The 20,814-nt window shown below is 52.9% G+C and overlaps 1 protein-coding gene across 1 annotated transcript in view; it reads left to right on the top strand.

Annotated features, from left to right (window-relative positions):
* Positions 1 to 4,398: 4,398 nt before the first annotated feature.
* The window catches only part of ABTB2 (ankyrin repeat and BTB domain containing 2), a 201,334-nt gene continuing 184,918 nt past the window's right edge, over positions 4,399 to 20,814 (top strand). The window contains exon 1 of the mRNA XM_055141949.1: positions 4,399 to 5,759. Coding sequence (XP_054997924.1) covers positions 4,877 to 5,759 — 883 coding nt within the window. The 5' untranslated portion in view covers positions 4,399 to 4,876. The remainder of the gene's footprint in view (positions 5,760 to 20,814) is intronic.

Below are 20,814 nucleotides of genomic sequence, written 5' to 3'. Positions count from 1 at the left end.
GTCGAATTTCTCAAGTAGTCTCAGTATCATCTCCATTCATCCTAGCGCTGAGATTTTAGAAGCCTCTCTTTACTCGTCCTTTTTAATGGTGCGGCATTGGAGGCTCTTTCAGGGTCAGGGGAATGAAACCCATCATTGTTACTGGCTTCGGCATATGAATACGCCATGGGGAGTTTTTGAGGCTCTCCCAGGTGGGCAGGAAACCAATAAATAAAGATAAAAGAGAAGAACATCTAATATATGTAGCTATACCTCCATTGCCACACCAAAAAGGAAATAATTTTCTACTAGTAGATCTCCTGAGAGTATTCCTAATTTTCAGTTGTTTCATCATATCAAATACTCAGTGAATTTTAAAAAGTCAAAATCCAAATAGATCCCACTTTAAAATTTTTTTTTTAATTTTATTGAATCACCGTGAGATAGTTACAAGCTTTCATGTTCGGGTTACAATCTCACAATGATCAAACACCCATCCCTCCTCCAGTGCACATTCCCCACCACCAATATCCCGGGGTATACCCCCCTTTCCCACCCTCCCCCTGCCTCTAAGGCAGACAATATTCCCCATACTCTCTCTACTTTGGAGCATTATAGCTTGCAACACAGACACTGAAAAGTCATCATGTTTGGTCCATTATCTACTTTCGGCATGCGTCTCCCATCCCAACTGGTTCCTCCAGCCATCATTTTCTTAGTGATCCCTTCTCTATTCCATCTGCCTTCTCCCCTCCACTCATGAAGCAGCTTCCAGCTATGGGGCAATCCTCCTGGCCATTGTATCTACCGTCCTTGTAGATCCCACTTCTTGTGATTGTTATTGGTCTTTTAAGTTTTTTGGTGGTGATGGTGGTGAGGGATGAGGGGTGTGTGTGTGTGTGTGTGTGTGTGTGTGTGTGTATTTCTTCACCATCTCTTTCTTTTCCTCAGATTTCACCAATAAGGGAAACCCAGTTGTTTGTTTATATGCATTTTTTTGGGGGGGTCACACCCGATGATGCACAGGGGTTACTCCTGGCTCATACACTCAGGAATTACTCCTGGCAGACCATATGGGATGCTGGGAATCGAACCCAGGTCAGCCATGTGCAAGGCGAATGCCCTACCCACTATTAGGTGCATTTTTTATTTCTGAATTTTGCTGAATAAACACTCTGAGATTTGGTTGGGTTTTCATTTTTTGTGTTTTGTTCTTGGCCCAAACCTGGTGGTTCTCCCAGCTCTGTGCTTGGGGATAATTCCTGGTGGTGCTCAGGGGACAATACAGTGTTGGGTACTAAACTGGGTTTCCTACATGCAAAGTTCAGCCCTTTATTCCCAAAATTGACTGCAAGTATTTTTATATTTGTTCTTTTAAGCCATTAAATAAACTAAAATAAATCTCATTCATTTGTGGAGGGAAGAGAGAAAGACAGAGAAACTCTATAGTGTTTTTGTTATTGTTTTATTTTGGGGTGGGGGTGGAGAGGACCACACCTGGCAGTGCTCAGGGCTTAACTCCTAGCTCTGAGCTCAGGGTTCATTTCTGGAGGGGCTCAGGACTACATGGAGTGGCAGGGATGAAACCTAGGTTAGGCACATGCTTCACCCACTTTACTATCCCTCCAGTCCCAGAAACTCTAACAGAAACTACCTTTGTAAGTCACTATACCTTAGTAGTAAAATAAGATAAAATAAAATTGCATTTACTTTTCTTTGAGATATGCCCTACATAGTATACAAAAATACCCTCTTGGGGCCAGAATGATAGGCCAGAACAGGTAGGGCCTTTGCCTGCACGCGGCTGACCTGGGTTCGATCCCTGGCATCCTGTATGGCCACCCTAGCACTGCTAGGAGTGATTCCCGAGTGCAGGGCCAGGAGTAACCCCTGAGCATTGCTGGGTGTGACTCAAAAAAGAAAAAAAAAAGCCTTCTGTTCACTAAGTTCCCTGATGTAACTTTTTCAGATTTTACTTTCAAGGCTGCAGGCAGGAAAAAGAAAAAAAGGTGGGGGGCGGGGGATGGGGGTGGGGGTAGAGGATGGGGGCAGAGAGGCGAGGAAGGAAACGGGACTTAGGGAAATCATGTCTACAAATATCCTCTAGAGGGCGACATTTACCTTAATTTTCCCTAATACATTTTAAATTGCAAATTATTTTCAATCATTTCAAATTATGCTTTACGTTTTTGACAAGCTGAAGGTTTTTGACAATCAACTTTGGTGTCTCTCATTTCTGTAAGACGTGGTCACATCTCGTGTCCTTTTTGTTCCTTTGGTTCCTATGAATCAAATCTTGCACGCTGTTTTCATGCTGACCCCATTCCCGGCTCCAACCAGGAGAAGGCGATATTGCATAAATAAAAGGTCAGCAGAAAGAAAAAAAAATAAGTGAAATTGCTAATAAAAGGGAATTTCACAGGGAAAGGGCCATTAATTTAAGAAGGCAAGGGACAACCAGACATTCCTAATTCGCATCCAACTCACGACTCAAGGTCAGAACTGCGTAAGACACAGCACAAAGGAAGCATTCAGGAGCCCGGGAGGCTGACTCCGAGGAAGCAGGCGAGTACCCACCTCCTCGGGTTTTCGGTTCAGATGCAGGGGGCACTTGCACGTGTGTGAATGGCCTCAGCGCCGCAGCCGAGCCGCGGACTTTGGGGCGGGGTTGCCGCTGGAACCAGGAGCGCTCAGAAGGCAGCGTCTGAACCCACGCACTGAGACAGTTTCACCAAAGCGCAACTCCGAGGTCGCTTTAATATCCCCTCCCCCAATCCCGCATCCCCCCACCCTCCCCCAAAACCGAGCCCTGGTGGGAGAACGTTTTTGAAAAGCGATGGGAGTGGAGGGACATTTCTCAGCGTTGCATTCTTCTATGGATAAGCCCACACCCTCGGGTACTCGCACCTCTAACCACAACAACAAAAAGATCGACTTGACAGTAACTTCTAAAGAGATAAAGGCGAATTCAAGCCCCTCACCCCCACCTCTTCTGCAAATGAATAGAATCCATAAACACAAGACGCGGCGGAGCAGAGCGCTCAAAGGGTTAGGAGCGTGCTTTGCATGCAGGAATCCCCGGTTCGATTCCGGCCCTACAAGTCTACCCAGCACTGGGGAGGTGTGGGGTGGGGGCGGGGGAGGGTCCCCGCTGTGAGGAGCGACCGAGGACGCCGTTGGGAGTAGCCCTGGGAACTGCCTGGTGTGCCGCCCCCACCCCCCAAATTCCAATAATCACGAGATGAAGTTTAGGACTGGTTCGCTCGAGCCTTTCTCTCCGTATCCGTATCCCTGTTCTAAACGTTTGCATCTTTCAACGGCCAGGCGTTCTCTTCCATCTGCAGTTGGGCTCAACGCTTTCAAGCATCAGTGAAATCGTGATTGTAATTTTACCCTTTCCCTCCAGAAAATTGGATTAGCGTATCCACCCAGCCACTCTGCTTCCTGTCTCAGACTGCTTTCCCTGGGTTTACAGAGAATCCTTGTCCTGGTACTGTCACTTGGTACGAGGAGGGGGCTTGCAGCTTGCCACACTTCTTGCATACAGTTCCCGGTTGTAGGAACGTTCCCCCATTCTTGCCAGAAGCAGACCTACCTGAGAAAGGCAAGAGCCCTTTCAGAATCTGCTTATAGTTAGGGTTGGCTCCCCCCGAAAACCGCGAGTATAATTGCCAGTGGGTGGGTGCACACGTTGGGGGCGGCGGGGAGGGGGGAGTCGCAGGCCTCCTGGAGCCCGGCCTTGATCAAATTGCACGATAGGAAATTCCTTTCTGGAACCTTGGAAGCAACGTAAAGAAAGCCCGACGGGTCTGCGGAGGCCAGCAAGCAAGCGGAGTCCGACCAAACACCGCTTTTGAGTTTCATCTCCGGAAAACAGGAGGAGCTTGGCAGAAAGTCGAGCAAAAGAGGTGGAGTCCCCTCCCCCATTCTGCGCCCCCCACCCTCCAGCCCGGGACCGCGCTAGACTGGCTCAGTTTGTAAAGGGTTTCAAAGGGGCCGGGGGGCGGGGGGGTCTGCCAACCACCCAAAGCCTGAAACGTGGGGGGTGGCGGGGGGGCGGAGGGGATAGAGGACCGCACGGCCGAGGCTTTTTACTTTAAATGAAATCTCTCTCTTTGAATCGTCCGCTGAGTCGGACGTTCCGAGCCCTCCTTTCCCCACCTCCCAGCTAGCTCTCGGGGCTCGGGCTCTCCTCCCCTCCTCCCCTCCTCCATCCACACCACCATCCACCCCTGCCGCTCCGCCCGGCTCGCGGCCTCCAGCCCCGCCTCCGCCCCGCAGGGTTTCACCGGGCGGCCGCGGAAAATCTGCATCCAGCCCGTCCTCCTTGGAGCTGATTGGCGGAGCCCCTCCCGTCTCGGCCGGTGATTGGCGGGTCGCCCCGCTTATTTGCATGTCGGCGGCCGCGGGGTACCCAGCTGTGCGGGCGGCGGGCGCGGCGCAGAAGTTTGCCGAGCGCTTTCTGGCCGGCTGGTCCCGGACTCTCGCTGCGCTCCGAGCCGCCACCGCCTCCTTCTCGGCCGAAGCCGCCCAGTTCTCCCGGGATCCCCGCCTCCGTGGAGGACAGACGATCTGCTTTGCGGGGCATAGAGGTGGGCGAGGCGGGTGCCGAGAGGCCCGGTGACAGTGACAGCTTCGTTCCGAGCGGCGGGGCGCGTGGGGGGCTCCGGCTCGCGCGTCCACCTCCCCGCGGCCGCCGGGCGGGCGATGCGGCCGCCGATTGCGGCGGCGCGCAGAGAAAGGAGGGCTCCGGGGAGAGCCTAGAGCTTTCTTTCTTTTCTTTTCTTTCTTTCTCTCTCTTTTTTTTTAAATTTCTTCCCTCTTGGAGGGGGTGGGGAAGAAAGCATGGAGCTGTGAGCGCCCCTCGCTCGGCGAGGCCGCTCCTGGCAGGCTCCCCATGGCCGGGACGTACAGCTCCACGCTCAAGACGCTGGAGGACTTGACCTTGGACTCCGGCTATGGGGCCGGGGACTCGTGTCGCTCGCTCAGCCTCTCGTCGTCCAAGTCCAACTCGCAGGCGCTCAACTCTTCGGCGCAGCAGCACCGCGGGGCGGCCTGGTGGTGCTACTCCGGCTCCATGAACAGCCGCCACAACAGCTGGGACACGGTGAACACGGTGCTGCCCGAGGACCCCGAAGTGGCCGACCTCTTCTCGCGCTGCCCGCGCCTCCCCGAGCTGGAGGAGTTCCCCTGGACCGAGGGAGACGTGGCCCGGGTGCTCCGCAAAGGCGCCGGCGGCCGGCGACCCCCCGCCTTCTCGGTGGAGGCGGTGAGGCGCCTGGCAGGGCTGCTCCGCCGGGCGCTCATCCGCGTGGCCCGCGAGGCGCAGCGCCTGAGCGTGCTGCATGCCAAGTGCACCCGCTTCGAGGTGCAGAGCGCCGTGCGCCTGGTGCACAGCTGGGCGCTGGCCGAGAGCTGCGCGCTGGCCGCCGTCAAGGCGCTGTCGCTGTACAGCATGAGCGCCGGCGACGGGCTGCGCCGGGGCAAGTCGGCGCGCTGCGGCCTCACCTTCTCCGTGGGCCGCTTCTTCCGCTGGATGGTGGACACCCGCATCTCGGTGCGCATCCACGAGTACGCGGCCATCTCGCTCACCGCCTGCATGGAGAACCTGGTGGAGGAGATCCGGGCCCGGGTGCTGGCCAGCCAGAGCCCCGACGGCGGAGGGGCCGCCGTTGGAGAGGTGTCTGCGGAGGCCCTGGAGATGGTCATCAACAATGATGCGGAGCTCTGGGGCGTGCTGCAGCCCTACGAGCATCTGATCTGCGGCAAGAACGCCAATGGTAAGTGCGCTCAGGGCTCCAAGGCCGAGCAACCCGACCGACCGGGGTGCGAGGGAGATCCCTCCTGGATCTACTGGGGGATGGGTGAGGGTGAGGGGTAAGGCTGTGAGTTTACTTGGGATGGTGCTGGTGGCTCTTTCTCCACAGTCTGGGAGAAAATTTGGTCTGATGGTGGAGTTGATTCAGTGGCTCATGTCAGACAGTGCTCGTCTGGTGACTGACTTTTAAAGGATAAAGTCGTGGTTGTGGTAAATATTTTACATCCTGATGTGTGTGACATTGTCACTTGGGGTGGAGGGGGGTACTGTGCACTGATGGAGTTTCTTAGTCAAGCCTTGCTTGACTGGGTCTACCAGTTGCTGCTGTCCCCTCAACAGTTGGCAGATTGTATGGCTTTGACCCCGAATTTCCCCATCACTGTAGCAGTGGTGGCCAGAGAGCATCCACCACACTCAGAAACCTGAGACTTGGAAGGAGGGGGATGAAAGGCAGGAAGCCCAGGATGGGGACTGGGTGCCATTGCCTTGGACTTTCCTGGGCGCCTTCATGGTGGAGAGGTGGGGTTGGGGGGTTCTTAACGCTACATGTCCTGGGGTGGTGAAACTTAAATGATCAGACTCCAGTTCTCCTTCCTGAGGAGGAGCCGCATTACTGACTCCCAGGGCCTGACCTTACAAGCTGTCACCCACCAAATGAGCAACTGATGAAAAACCCGGCGTTATTATACGCAGAGCCGCATGGCCTTTCCTGAAAGTCAGGACCAGCAGCAAACCACAGAGGAGGAAGAGAAATGGCATGGGGGGATGGGCGGTGACCCCGTGTCAAATCCGGGAAAGGAACCATGGGGTAGTTGCGTTTCTCTGAAAGATGACATGGCTCCAGTGCCTAGGGGACAGACCACGTCTGACCTTCTCTCTGCTAAGGTGAGGGGGTGACATCCGCTCTACAGCGTCGCCTGCCAGGCTCCCATTCCAGGAGTCAGCAACCCATGCATTATTTAGAGCGGCATGATGGCTTGACTTCTTTGCAGTCTGAAGGGAGGGCTAGTTGGGGGGGAAGGCATTTGATAGCAGATTTGTAGCCGTGGAAGAGGCCATGTGGATTCTGGAAAAAAATAAAGGGAGGCAAATTTAAACACATGGTTTAACATAATGATATAATTGCCCGTAAGTAATGTGTCAATAGTTTTAGCACTTTCCATATTAGCTTAAGTAGTCCCAGCAACACCATTGACTAGAGAATTATATCCATTAGAATATATTGGAGGGGCTGGAGTGATAGTACAGCGGGTAGGGCGTTCGCCTTGCACATGGCAGACCCGGGTTCGATTCCCAGCATCCCATATGGTCCCCTGAGCACTGCCAGGAGTGATTCCTGAGTGCAGAGCAAGGAGTAACCCCTGTGCATCGCCAGGTGTGACCCAAAAAGCAAAAAAAAATTAAATAAATAAATAAAAGTGTATATCTTAAAAAAAAAGAATATATTGGAGATATAGAATTCTATATACCTATATATATATAGAATCATATCCATTATATTGAGGAAATCTAGCCGTTAAATAATTTGCCCAAGATCACATAGATACTAAGTGAAAGATTCCCAAAGCCTTGGAATTTGAAGCTAGAAAAATCTCCAGGGCTCAAGCGTTCAGCCACTAGAGAAGGAATCACTTTGTGCTATTAGCCCATTTCCCCAGGGGACTATTTGACACCTTGGGCCTTGCATTGAAGAATGTCTGGGGGGTATAGCCCACTTTGACTCTTGCTGGCTTCCGTTTTTAACTTTCGGGCGCTGCCTGTGATGGGAGAGCACTTGCCTTTTAATTTTCCCTCAGAGTTGAGGTTTGTACAGAATGTTGGCTGATGATGTCACCACTGATAATTGAGCTTTGGGGCGTTAATCTTGGGACACTAGTTCCAGGAGAGGAAGTGGAGGGCAGGAGTTTCCATCATCCACTGGGGAGAGTCCAGAGCAAAAGTACTGTCTACTAGGCAGCAGGGACACCTGTCTGAGAATAAACATTCCTCCCAACCCTTCCCCACTAGCCCAGGAAAGTGATGGAGCTCCTCACTCCACAGCCAGGGCCACAGTGAAGGTGCCCACCAAGTGTCCCCTTTGCTGAGACCCACTGCCTGACACATTTTGAATACAAATGACTTTTTCTAAGCACAAAAACTGAGGTAGGTGAAGCTTCCTTGGAAATGCAGAAGTGCCAGACAGTGGGAGGAAACAGGTGTCTTCCACCAAAGGGCTTATCCCAATGGGCCACTTTTTATCTGAGGTCTTCACTCCTTTGGATTTTCATCTTGGGTTGTTTCCATCCCAGGAATTGACCAGCCTGCTCCCCTCAGAGCAATCCTCTTAAGCCATGCTAGTAGGAAGCCAGCCGGCTGTGTGACAGGGACCAGAGCTTGCTGCCCCGTGCAGGCAGGTACTCCTGGGTACTCACTCCCTACTCTCCAGGGACCTCTCCAAGGCTGGGGGGAGGGGCATTCATAGGCACTTACTACCCCGCCTGCTCATTTTTTATACATGAAATCCTGTGGGGTGGACTCCGTAAACAATAACTGGGCTGATTTATTAAGTCTCTTTAGACAATGCGAAATGAATGTGTAGGAGAGGAGCGATGAATAACTTATGACAGAAAGCTGCCTTCAGAAGGGATGGGGAACTGCTCAGAGAAGAAATGGCGAGGTCCAGGCCTTTGTTATCCCCAAATGACCCCTAAGGTCTGCGCTGGCTCCCCGCTGGCTCCCCTTCTGCAGGGCTGAAGACCAAGCAGGGCCGAAGAAGAAGCCAAGGGGGAAGGGGAGGAGGGGAAATGCTCACAGTCCAGAGGGGGTGAGTGAGTGCTGGTTTCTGTTCTCGTCCTGCTGGTCTTCCCTTAAATTATATATTTATTGTTGTGATGCTGGCTAATTATACAGCAGGGGCACATGCATTAGACTCTGCTATATAGGGCTCTTAAACTTTTAATGTCTTCCAACCAGGAATTTAAGGGCCCGCATCCATCTCTCCCTGTCCATTACTCAGAATGCTGAGCAGATAGGGCTTTGCTCGGCTGAGATGGATGATAAAAGTTCTGTAGTGTTTACAAAACACCATCTCAGCTTCCTAGAGAAGTCAGAGCTCTTGATGGCTTGGCTCCCTGGGTATTGATGTCTATGTTCCCAGGGCAATGTCATTAGGGGGTGGTATCTTTGAGACTTCCCGTGGGAGGGAGAGAAACCACGGCATCGAATAACATTTCTGAACCTGGAGCTGGCAGAAAACAGAAACTTCTTCCTCCCACACCCTGCCCCACAGCACGTTCCTTTGATAGCAGTTTGAATCACGCCTGCGTTTCCTCTTTGACCATTTTTATTCTGAGGCAATGCAAGAGCATTCATGCGGTCAGAGAACAGCTCTTGAGTGTCGAGACTGAGTTAAATGGCAGGGTTTGGAGAATAGTCTTGCCCCCTAGCACTCAGCAGGATGGACACGAAGGGTCAAATTTGTACTGTGGTGAAGAACACAGCGAAATCATGAGGGTTTGAGACACACCTCTGCTATTTATATTAGTTACCCGGGGCAGATTTCTTCACCATTCTAAGTCTCGGTTTTGTCATCTGTCAATGGGGGCTAATAACAGTGCCTGAATCCCATGGTTGGCATGTTGACCAGTTGTGCCAATGAGGTCATAGATGAGGTCAAAGATTTTTAACACATAGTAAATGCTCAATAAATAAGAGCCATTCTGCCAACAAATATTTGTGAGTGCTTTGTGCCTAGCATCATTAAAAGTGCTGCAGCGGGTCAGGGAGATGGCTCAACAGCTGGGGTCCACGCTGTGCATACAGGAGTCCCAGGTTGGATCTATAGCACCCAGGTTGGATCTGTAGCACTTCCTGGTCCCACAGGAGTTTGCAGGAGCAAACCCTGAGGACTGCTAGGTGTGGCCCCCAAACAAAAACAAGTGCTGCAGGTTAAGTGGTGAAGGGAGGGAGAGCCCTCCTCAGGAAGCTTACACACTAGTAAAGAAGAAAAGAAAAAGTAATCCAGTAGAAGTGTACTGTTAGAGAAATTGTTCATTTTAAAGAGAGAAGGTATAGGGCTGGAGTGATAGTATAGCGGGGAGGGTGTTTGCCTTGCACACAGCCAACCCCAGTTCAATCCCATATGGTCCCCCAAGCACCGCCAGGAGTAATTCCCGAGTGCAGAGCCAGGAGTAACCCCTGCTGAGCATCTGTGGGTGTGGCCCAAAGAGAGAGGGGGCGGTAATAGCATAGTGATGGGGCTAATTTATTTGTTTATTTTTGGTTCATAATTGTGCTTACTTTTTTGGTTCCAGAGAGAGGCTTTCCTATCCGAGGTGTGTATCCCTACCAAGATAGGGCACATTTAAATAACAGCTGAGGGGCTAAAGAGATAGTACAGCGGGATGGGCGCTCACCCACCCTATGTAGTTCCCTGAGCACGGCCAGGTGTGCTCCAAACCCCCCAAATAAATAACAGCTAAGGAAGGTCACCTGAGGTTTCACTAGTAATGGGCAATTTTATCAGTTCCACTATTATCTAAGGATGTCTAAGCACAAAACAGTGACCGAGGACTTTTCTGAATCATTCAGTTAATCTGCCCAGGCGAGGCAAGCCTCGTCTGCCAGGAAGTAAGAGGGCTATTCCTACAGGGGGGATGCAAACTCTCAGAGCCGTCTGATTCCTTCAGTCAAGGGATTAGGGGTTGGATTTTCACAGAGATAAACAACTAAAGGAGCAAGGGTTAATTGAATTGCTAGTCCCTGCTTAATCGGTTTCCACTCCACTCAGAGGGAGGAGGACAGCCTCTCTTTTACACTGGATAGCTGGAAAAATGGAAACCAAGCAAGATCTAGAGCCGCAATCCCCCCTCTGCCTCTTGGGTTGCCAAGAAACAGCAATCCTAGCCTGAGGAGAGGAGCAAGGTGGGGTTCTATTTCCTCCCAAACCTTTACCTCATCCCATGGTCTCCCCCCCCCCCTTACCTCCACTCCAGATCCATAGGTGGAAGAACCACCTGTCCCCATTTCCACGGCTTCCCAGAGTCATATCTCCAGTCCCTTCCTGCTCTCATCAGTCTCTGCCACCGAGCTCTGGGTTCCCAGGCATCTGTGTCCCCTGCATCTTACCAGCTTGTTTCCTACATCTATGAGGGACACAATGGCTCTCACGCCACCCAATGATGGATTCTAGAATTTTTACTTGAGTTCCTTTGATACCTTAGATGAACCTGCCCCGGTTTCTAGAATGGCAGAGAATGCCTAGTAGTTTTTGAGGAAGAGAATGCCTAGTAGTGTTGGGGGGGGCTGCCCGAAGCTTAGAGACATCGATCAACCTTTGGACACCTTCATTTCTATGAGGGTTTCCCAGGTCAGCTGTGAGGGGGATGGGATTTGGGGGTACAGGGTTCATGCAGCGAGCACTCCCCAGAGTGAGGATTCTGAGGCACAAAATCTAACAGGCAACAGATAACTCAAGAGATGGTTGAGCTGAAAGGCAGGGAGAACATTTCCCTTAAGAACATCAGTACCAGGGGCTGGAGCGATAGCACAGCGGGTAGGGTGTTTGCCTTGCACGCGGCCAACCCAGGTTCGATCCCCAGCATCCCATATGGTCCCCCAGGCACTGCCAGGAGTAATTCCTGAGTGCAAAGCCAGGAGTAACCCCTGAGCATCGCTGGGTGTGACCCAAAAAGCAAAAAAAAAAAAAAAAAAAGAACATCAGTACCAGGGCTGGAGCGATAGCACAGCGGGTAGGACGTTTGCCTTGCCCGCAGCTGACCTGAGTTCGATTCCCAGCATCCTATATGGTCCCCTGAGCACCAATTCCTCCTGAGTGCAGAGCCAAGAGTGACCCCTGTGCCAGTGCCTGCCCTTTGCCAGAGAGGACAGCAGGTGGAGAAGGAATGCTTTAGCATCTGTGGCTGTGATCATAGGCCTGACCTCTGTGATTGGGCACCTTGTAAACCCCGCACTGCATGGGACACCCTATTCTAGAAGGTTCTCAGCTGCCTCAACTTGTGGCTGGGTGCTTGCTGGGCTGGGTCCCAAACAGGCGTTTTCTTTTTCTATGTGGCTTCATTGAAACAAAGGGGACAAGGTATATGTCTGTGGCCTGTTGCCTACATGATAAGGGACAAACTAGTGTCAACAGAGGTGCGTCTCCCAGACCCTGTTCGTGAATGGCAGTCAGCCACGCATGCACATTGACACCCTCTAGACGATGCTCCATCACTCTACATGAACGCTGCCTGTTGATGGTCCCACTGTGCCCTGCGGGTACCACTGAGCCAAGGAAGCCATTACTGTTTCTCTTGCAGAGGCAGGAAGTGCTGTGACCCAGGGATGTCTTTGCAAGTGTCAGCTGCCCGGTGATGGATAAGCTTGACCCAGTTAAAAAGCCATTAAGTGCCTTTGTTGTTCTCATCTGATGGAAGGGGAGTGCAGCTCGTGGAAGGGACAGAGTGCTCGCTGGAGGGGAAGGGCCCCAGCAAGTCTGTGTCCAGGCCGCTGGCTTCAGGGAGTTGGTGGGCAGGCATGTCTTTCTGAAGGAGGGTTTGAATTCCTTAGAGTCCACCTCGTAGCCTGGTGGCTCTGAGGTCTCTATGCCAGTTGCATATGGACCGAGAGAATGAATTTGGATTCTCAAGACCTGAAAGGCTTTGGGTCCTCAGTCTGGGTCGGGCGCCTGTCTTCAAGGCTCTGCTTCCCCTGCGGTCACGGGAGGGACTGGCAAGGGGCTAGAGAGATACTACAAGGGATGGGCATTTGCCTTGCACACGCCTTGCCTTCCCTCCCTGGCACCACCCATGATACCCTGAATAATTGCCAGGTCCCTGAGCACAGAGCCAGGAGTAAGTCCTGGGAACTGCTGAGTGGGACCCCAAAACCAAGCCAATCCCTCCACAAAATAGCCTAATGATTTTGCCACTTAGGTGGTCACTTGGAGCCACCTGACTAGTTGGGAGTAGGGGAATGGGAACAAGGTTGTTGTTTTTTTTTTCTTTCTTTTCTGCTTTTTGGATCATACCCGGAGATGCACAGGGGTTACTCCTGGCTCTGCACTCAGGAATTACTCCTGGTGTTGCTCAGGGGACCATATGGGATGCTGGGACTAGAAGCCAGGTCAGCCATGTGCAAGGCAAATGCCCTACCTGTTGCGCTTTTGCTCCAGCCCCGAAATGGGAACAAGCTTAAGAAACAGTCAAGTCAAGCAGAGAAAGGCCACACCTGCTTCATTTGTCTACACCACCTGGAGCACCCACTACCTGGGAAGTAGCGGGGACAAGGCAGGACTGACCTTGTCTGTCAGGGAGCTAAGAGGGGTGTGAGAGGGGGAGTGAGGGGTGAGAACAAAATGCCCTCCTGGGTCCATCCTTACAAAGACCGTGTAGTGGCTGCGTTCAGAGAGCCCCAGAGGGACGTCTGAGGGCCCTTTGGGGTGGGGGCTGTCTTCCTTATCACTCTCTCATTCCATCCCACAGCCCCTCCTAAGCAGTGGGGACCTTGAAGCAACTGGGTGGCTGCAGCATTTCAAGGGGCTGAACATGACCTCGCTGGGCAGGGGGAAGCCAGGGGTGGCCCTGTGGGCATCCGGGTTGTGATGGGGGAGCAAAAGGTTGCCGTGGCGCCTTTCCAGACAGAGGGGACAGTGGGAGCACAGGCCCAGAAGCTGGGTGTGCGCCTGTGCACTTGGCTGCGAGGTTGATGTGTGTATCGAGGAGGAGCAAGGCAGTTAACACAGTCCGAGGGAAAAGGAAAACGCTCCCACAGCTTTTATCCAGATGTTACGGAGCCTGCCAGAGTCAGGAAGAGAGTTTTCCAAAACTTCTTTTTATAATTCAGAGATCGAATCCGGCTGCTCCCCAGCGTCTCTTCGCCACAGCCCCAGACCTCCCATTACCCGGCCCGGAGACTGGAAGCTTGGCCTCAGACCCGCACCCGGCCGCCGCGCTCGCCAGCCCCGGGAGTGGAAGGAGGCTCAGATGGAGTGAGCTGGGGCCGAGAGGGCTGGAAGAACAAGGCTTCTCCCAGGCCCTGTGGCCTCTGGCGACTTCTCGCCCGTGGGCTGGAAGAGAGCATTTCAGGCCAGACCACTCCCGGGGTGGAAAGCAAGTCAGGCTGGCAAAGTTGGGATTAGAGGCCACTGGCTTGCGCTTCTTGCCCAGGGAGGGCTCTCTAACTCGGAAGCGCAGCGGGGGCTGGGGAAGAAGCAGAGAAGAGGGTTCTAGAACATTCTCTGACTTGCTATGTTACACATCTAATTTTATTTTATTTTATTTTTTTGCTTTTTGGGTCACACCCGGCAATGCACAGGGGTTACTCCTGGCTCTGCACTCAGGAATCATCCCTGGCGGTGCTCAGGGGACCATATGGGATGCTGGGAATTGAACCCGGGTCGCCACTTGCAAGGCAAACGCCCTACCCGCTGTGCTATCGCTGCAGCCCCTACACATCTGATTTTAGAGTTTATCATTGGGGGAAAATAATGGCTCCGTCCTCAGAAAGGTTAGTGTCTTTCTCATTCTTGGCCAAGGTGTTTCCAGAGCATCGATGATAAAGATGTCCGTTGTGTTGGGGTCAGAGCAATGGCATGGCAGGTAGGCCATTTGCCTTGCGTGTGGTCCCACCAGGCTAATATCTGCATGCAAAGCCAGGAACAACTCCTATCACCAGGTATGGCCCTCAAACAAAAACAGTCAAAAAATTGTTTCTGTAATGTGAAATATGTAGCTTCTTCTTACTCGGTGCCACCCTGATCTGAATTCTCAGGGGCAGCTGGAATCCTCTGATGAGAATAGAACATCGGGGGTAGTACAGGTACAGTGAATAGGGCACTTGCCTTGCACATGGCCAACCCAAGTTCTATTCCTGGCACCATGAGTGATTCCCTGAGTTTGCTAGGAGTGATCCCTGAGTGCAAAACCAGGAATAAGACCTGAGCACAGGAGGGTGTATCCCCTGACAAACAAACAAACATAATAAAACATGATCATCCGCCAAGGCTGAGCTAATCATTCTGGTCTCAGTCCTTTTCCTGACCCCCTTGCTAGAAGGGATTTTCTTGCCACCAAGAGAACATTTTGTACAAATATATGTATGATAGGTTGTATTTAATGATTTGGAACCCACTGTTTGCTTTCTAAAAGAGACCCGAGTGGGTCAGGCTTGCGACGGGACAGGTGACCTGAAGTACAGAGATGCAAGGTTAAGGTGAAGGGAGACACATAGGACCTCAAGGAGTGGGAAATAGGCTTTTCTGAACCTGAAATGCAGCCCGAAAATTGAAGCCAAGCTTTTGTTGCAAACGTTTAACAAGGTTTCTAGTCTGGACCTCTTATTTACTTTTATTTTATTACATAGTGTTTTATTTGTGTGTGGGGGGGTGGGGGGGACGTGTCACAAGCCTTGGTGCTTGAGGGCCATCCCAGCCATATGTTTGGGGATCATCCCAGTGCCAGGGACATGCCAGGGACTAGGTGCAAAGGACATACATCAGCCCGCTAAGTGCTCTCTCTCTCTCTCCAGCCCTCAGTCTGCGCTTTCCAAGTTCTGAGAGCTCGTGTTTGCAGGGCGGTAGGAAGGGAGTCTGCACTCCAGCAAGACTCATGCACCGAGTGAGCCAGCATGCAGGGGGCTTGGACAGTCCAGCCTGGAGAGAGCTCAGGATTGGGATCCAGAAAATTCTGGGCTGGAGCTTGGCCTCTCTGTGACCTGGAATGAGTCACTCCCTCTCCTCAACTCTTTGTTTCCTGGTCCGTGGTGTGAAGTTGTTGGCCTGAATTCTCCACGGACCCTGTTGTCCCTGAAATGTTTCTGCACCCCACACAGTCCCTGTGAAATCATTTTTTTTTTTTAAGGTCCTGGCCCAGGCAGGCCTGCCCAGCACTGAGATCTATTACACTGGACTGGACAGAGCCGCCTGCCTCCCCAGCCTTGGGTATTTATAGCTGGGGAATGGCAGGGGGGAAAACTTGAAATCCGCTACACCCTTCTCTCTGCTCCGTGGGACAGTGCAGGCATTGTGAGGAATTTCGAAGGCAGGGCTGTCTAATCCAGCAAGATATTTTTAAAGACTGTGCCTTGCAGTTGGCAGGGCTGGGTTTTCAGAGAGGAGAAAGAGCGAGGGTTGCTGGGCATGTCCAGCAGCCAGGAATTTTGAAGCTGAGATGTGGAGCTTGGGGGTTGGATCCTGAACCCAGGTGTCCTTCTCCATCAGTGGGACTCAGGGAGGCCAGCAAGAGGAGAGGCTTGGCACCATTCCCCACCAGCTCCCCACCACCATGCCTGGCCAAGGGTTCCCCCAAGGTGACAATCAACAACATGTTTTGGAGCACACACTTGCTTCTGCAAAAACCTGTGGGCTGGTTCTAGCCTCAGCAGCCCCCCATAGCCGGGTAAACCCAGTAGTATGTGGGCACACAGTTTGGAAGCAAGTTTCGTGCAGCTGTTGGTATAGACCCAGTTCCCCCTAGGATGAGCTGGGCCAGCCAGAACCACGCTGGAGCACAACTGGCTGAAGGGTGTGAGGCGGAGGAACTGTTTCTGAAATAGCATTGCTCCTGCCTGTCCGATAAATGCTCGTAAAGTGCAATTGACCCTTAGCCTCTGAGTCTGCTGGGAGCCAGGGGAGGGGGATAAACTAGAAGGGACCCGAGTTGACACGCAGGCCCACAAGATCACCTCTGCCATGTGGCAAAGGGATGGTGGCCTCAAGGGTGGAAGTGGATTGATCACGTGGGAGGTATTGGCAGTCCTCCAGGAGCGAGGGGATAGCGGCTGGGGTTGGGGTATTGGTGGATGGAGTTTGAAGTGAGCACCACGGGTATTTGTCTGCAGCTTGGGGGTGTGAGGTGTGAGGGTGAGTGGGACATGGGCCACGTCGTGGCCTGAGCACCTGAACCAAAGGAGCAGCCACTGACTCAAGTAGAGCCGCTCAAGTGCAGACGCGGCTGGATCGAGCCCAAGAGCTGAGTGTGACTCAGGCTGTGCTTGTCTCAAAGCTGATGCAATTGATCCTTTAACAGCAGAGGTGTAAACTCTGAGTATCCACCTGTAGTTGGATTTTTTTTCCACCTTTTCTTCCTGCTCCACCTCAGATGACTCAGTGTGGAAAGGATCAGGATAAAGTCCTTTATCCACTTAGAATTTTTTTCAAGCCATCTTCATTATTTTTGTTTTTGTTTTGGGACACAGTCAGCTGTTCTCCAGGCTCATTTCTGCCTATTCTTAGGGGACCATAAGCAGTGCTGGGATTGGCCATAAAGCAAGAGCCTTAACCCCTATACTATCTTTCCCATACCCCCCTTTTTTTTTTCATTTTGAAGATGGACTTTAGGGTGTTTGTTGTTGTTGTTGTTGTTGTTTTGCTTTTTGGGTCACTCCCAGCAATGCACAGGGGTCACTCCTGGCTCATGCACTCAGGAATCACCCCTGGCAGTGCTCAGGGGACCATATGGGATGCTGGGATTTGAACCCGGGTCGGCCGCGTGCAAGGCAAACACCCTACCTGCTGTGCTATCACTCCAGCCCCCTAGGACGGGTTTTTGTCTTGTTTTATTTTGTGTTTTCAGAGAGGGCGGTGGTGCCAGCGCTTGAACTCAGGTCTCATGCATGCAAAACATACACTTTACCACGGAACCACACTCCCAACCCACTTCGGACTTTGGTAGTGACATTTCTTCTCTCTGGCTTGCTCGGTCGTTAGAAAGAAGTATAGAATACAGATGACACTAAATGTAGTCATCGACTTTATGTTATCAGTAGGGCCGCCTGCCAATGGCAGCCTATTGGTCTTTGAGTTCGGGGACATCAAAAGTCCGTGCAGGAGTTTCGATTGCGTGGAGTAGGGTCAGAGTCTCTAACCCTGTGGGTGGGTCAAGGACCAGCTGTCTGGAGAGAGATCAAGTCAGGGGTTGGCCTGCTTGAACGTGTCTGATGGTTTCCTGGGCTGAGACACCGCCTTGGTGCAGGGGAGGCCAGTCCTGCAGGGAGGAAGGGGGTGGGGTGTGACCCAGGGTGGGGCGAGCTCCTTCCACTCAGCACTCCCCGCTTCATCGCCTGCGAGCCCCTGAATATTCAGCACTCGAGCACCTTTCCAGGGAGTCAGCCCTCTGTCGTGAAGAGCACGAAGCTCGTTTCTGCTGGTCACTAAAGTGGGGTCTTGTTCAAGGCGGGGGAGGGGGGGAGCAGGGGCAAGTGGGGGACTCTCACCATGTCCTTCAGTTCTGAGAACAGGAGAAGGTTCTAGGGCAACTTCAACTTTCCTGAGGTGAGAGTATTTGGTCTGTTTCTTGGGCCATCCCCAGCAGCACCCAGGGGCGGCTCCCGTCTCTGCGCTCTGTCACTCCCAGCAGTGACCAGCTCTGGGGCCACTCTTCAACAGTGCCCAGCAGGACTCTCTATCGCCCTGTGGAGGTGTCTCCCCGGCCCTGTGTCAGAACGTGTTTCTCCTTTCCTTCCTTCCCCTTCACTGATGTTGTGATTGTGGTGACTAGGCTCACGCATGCTTGGCTGGTTGTGACACTCTTGGGCTCTTGATCCTGGAGCTTGTGGGGGGGGGTTGGGGGGGCCAGGGGGCAGAGGGGGGGAGGTGCGGCGTGGGGGGAGGAAGACCACCTGTGACACTGAGGGGTTTATATGCATCAGGCTGCAGAGCAGCTGAGAGGCACTTACCTTCAGCACAGGAGCAGAGCTGCCAGGACAGTGCTCAGTGCATGCAGTAGCTCTGGGGAATCGAACTCAGAGCCCCACGCTTGGGAAGCAGGATCCTTAGCCGCTGTACCATCTGCCAGCCTCCACGGTCAGCACATCATGCTTTTCTGTCTCCTGGGTTGTTTTGAGGACTCTTAACCCTGGATTCACCTGGAGGACTTTAAAAGGAGAGAAAAAAAAATCTGTGTCTGTCCCGTTTGTTGTGAGGCTCCACCCACAGAAATTCTGATACAAGTGGCCTGGAGAGGGGCCCAGACCCTGTGGGCAGCGTTTGGGAGAGTCTCGCACTCAGACATTAGCTATTCTTAGTGGTCAAAGAATCATTGTCTGGAGAGCTCATTGCCGCCCCACCCAGGATGGTGACTTCCTTCGCTTCACAGCTCTGCAGCCTGGGCTCGCTCGTCATCTGGAGGGATGGAGAGATTCACACACAAACACACAGAGAGAGAGAGAGAGAGAGGAGAGAGAGAGACAGAGAGACACAGAGAGAGAGACAGAGAGACACAGAGAGAGAGAGAGAGAGAGAGAGAGAGAGAGAGAGAGCAACACACTCATCGGTTAAGGGAAGCTTGAGTCATTCTGTTTGCGTGGAGAGAGCAAAGCGCTATAAAGGCAGGGATACCCCACGGTGTTTCTGATCTCACAGGTGAACTATGTGGAGAGTATTCATTCCGTCTGTAATGGGGGGAAACTGAGGCACGAAGAGGTTGACTTGCTTGTTCAAGCCCCCACAGCTGATAGAGACAGAGGACCGTCATCCCAGCCAGGCTGCCTCACTCAAGATTCTAGATCCTTCCTTCCCAGCCAGAGGAGGAGTCCCCGGTGGGTCCCCAGCACCCACTTTTCCAGAGCACCAGGCCCTGCAGGGTGCTGCTCTGGTGATACCGTTCCTCTCCCCGCTGCTCTCCTCATTCCCTTTACCGGGAGACCGGATGCTCAGGGAAGTCCAGGTGGCCACCAGACTGCATGAGTCAGCGGGACTCAACCCCCAGTTTAAACGGGCTCCCAAGTCCTCCTTCGCCTCGCCCCTGCCCTCCTCTCCTTCCACGGGAGGACGGGCGTGGCACCCGTGGGGATGCGGCAAGCACAGTGATTTCCTGAGCACAGAAATGAGGGATGTGAGCCAAGAGAGTGGAACAGGACGCAGAGCCAAAGCATCCCTCACTGCCTCGGACAAATGAGCCCTCTCAGCTGCCTGAAAATAGCTACAGCGCTCAGCGGGGTGGCCAGGCGGCTGGCCCGGGCTGGCGAGGTGTTTGCTTCTCTGTGTGTTTAAAGATACACCCTCCAGAGCACGCGATTTCTTGTCTGCTGGTGTGAATGAAATCACCTCCCAGAGAGATTGGGTGTCAGTTGCTTAAAATAGTGCCCCAGGAGGGGCCGTGGAAGCCGTCAGCCCCTGCAGACGGTCTCCTCTTGATTTATGGTACCTCAGAGAACGTTCCTCTTATTGACTCTGAGCGTTCTTTCTTTCCGCTGCATTTTTAGCTCATGTGGCGTCCCAAACCCAGAGGACTTTCCGCCCCCCCCCCCGGATAAAGTGACCACCTTTTCTAAGCCATGGGGTCAGCTGGAGGTTGATCTACCACCGGTGTCTCAGTTCCAACCCGATTCAGTGGCGACCTCTTTGAATTCACTGTGCCTGAAGAATTCTGGGCTCAGTTGGCCAAGTCACCTCCCTTTTTTGGGTCACACCTGGCGATGCTCAGGGGTTACTCCTGACTCTGCACTCAGGAATTACTCCTGGCGGTTCTCGGGGGACCACAGGAGATGCGGGGGGGGGGGGGATCGAACCCAGGTTGGCCGTGTGCAAGGCCAACTCCCTCCCCTCTGTGCTATCGATAGCTCCAGCCCCTGGCCAAGTCACCTTTCGAGTGCTCAATTGTCGCATGAAGCTTGTGCACCCGATCAGACACGTGGGACAGAGGCCCTCTCCACCGCACAGTTCCAGGGGCACGTGGCCAGGAGCATGGGTCAGCGGTCGGTCACTTTAGGCCAGCTTCCTGCATTTCCCCGGGGCCTCCAAGCTTGAACCAGCTTCTCTAAAGCCCTCTGTTTGCAAAAACAAGAAGATTCATGGGAGTGGAGATGAAAGCCATTGATTCTAACCCCCAATCTCTGTGGCTCTAACCTCTGCACCCGTGGCCCCACGGGAGGTCAGGTTTTATGATCACTTCTGAGCTCCAAGCTGTGTGGCCAAGGGTGAGTTTACCGGGTTTCTCAGAAGTTGCTTCCTCATCAAGGAAGTGGTGAATTGGCGCATTTAGTTCTTTTTGGAAGTAAGATCGATTTATTGGGAAGCTGAAGGGAGGAGAGAGGGCGCCATG

This window comes from Sorex araneus, chromosome 6 (assembly GCF_027595985.1).
Source record: "Sorex araneus isolate mSorAra2 chromosome 6, mSorAra2.pri, whole genome shotgun sequence".
Taxonomy (NCBI): Eukaryota; Metazoa; Chordata; class Mammalia; order Eulipotyphla; family Soricidae; genus Sorex; species Sorex araneus.
This window is presented reverse-complemented; position numbering and strand designations above follow the sequence as displayed.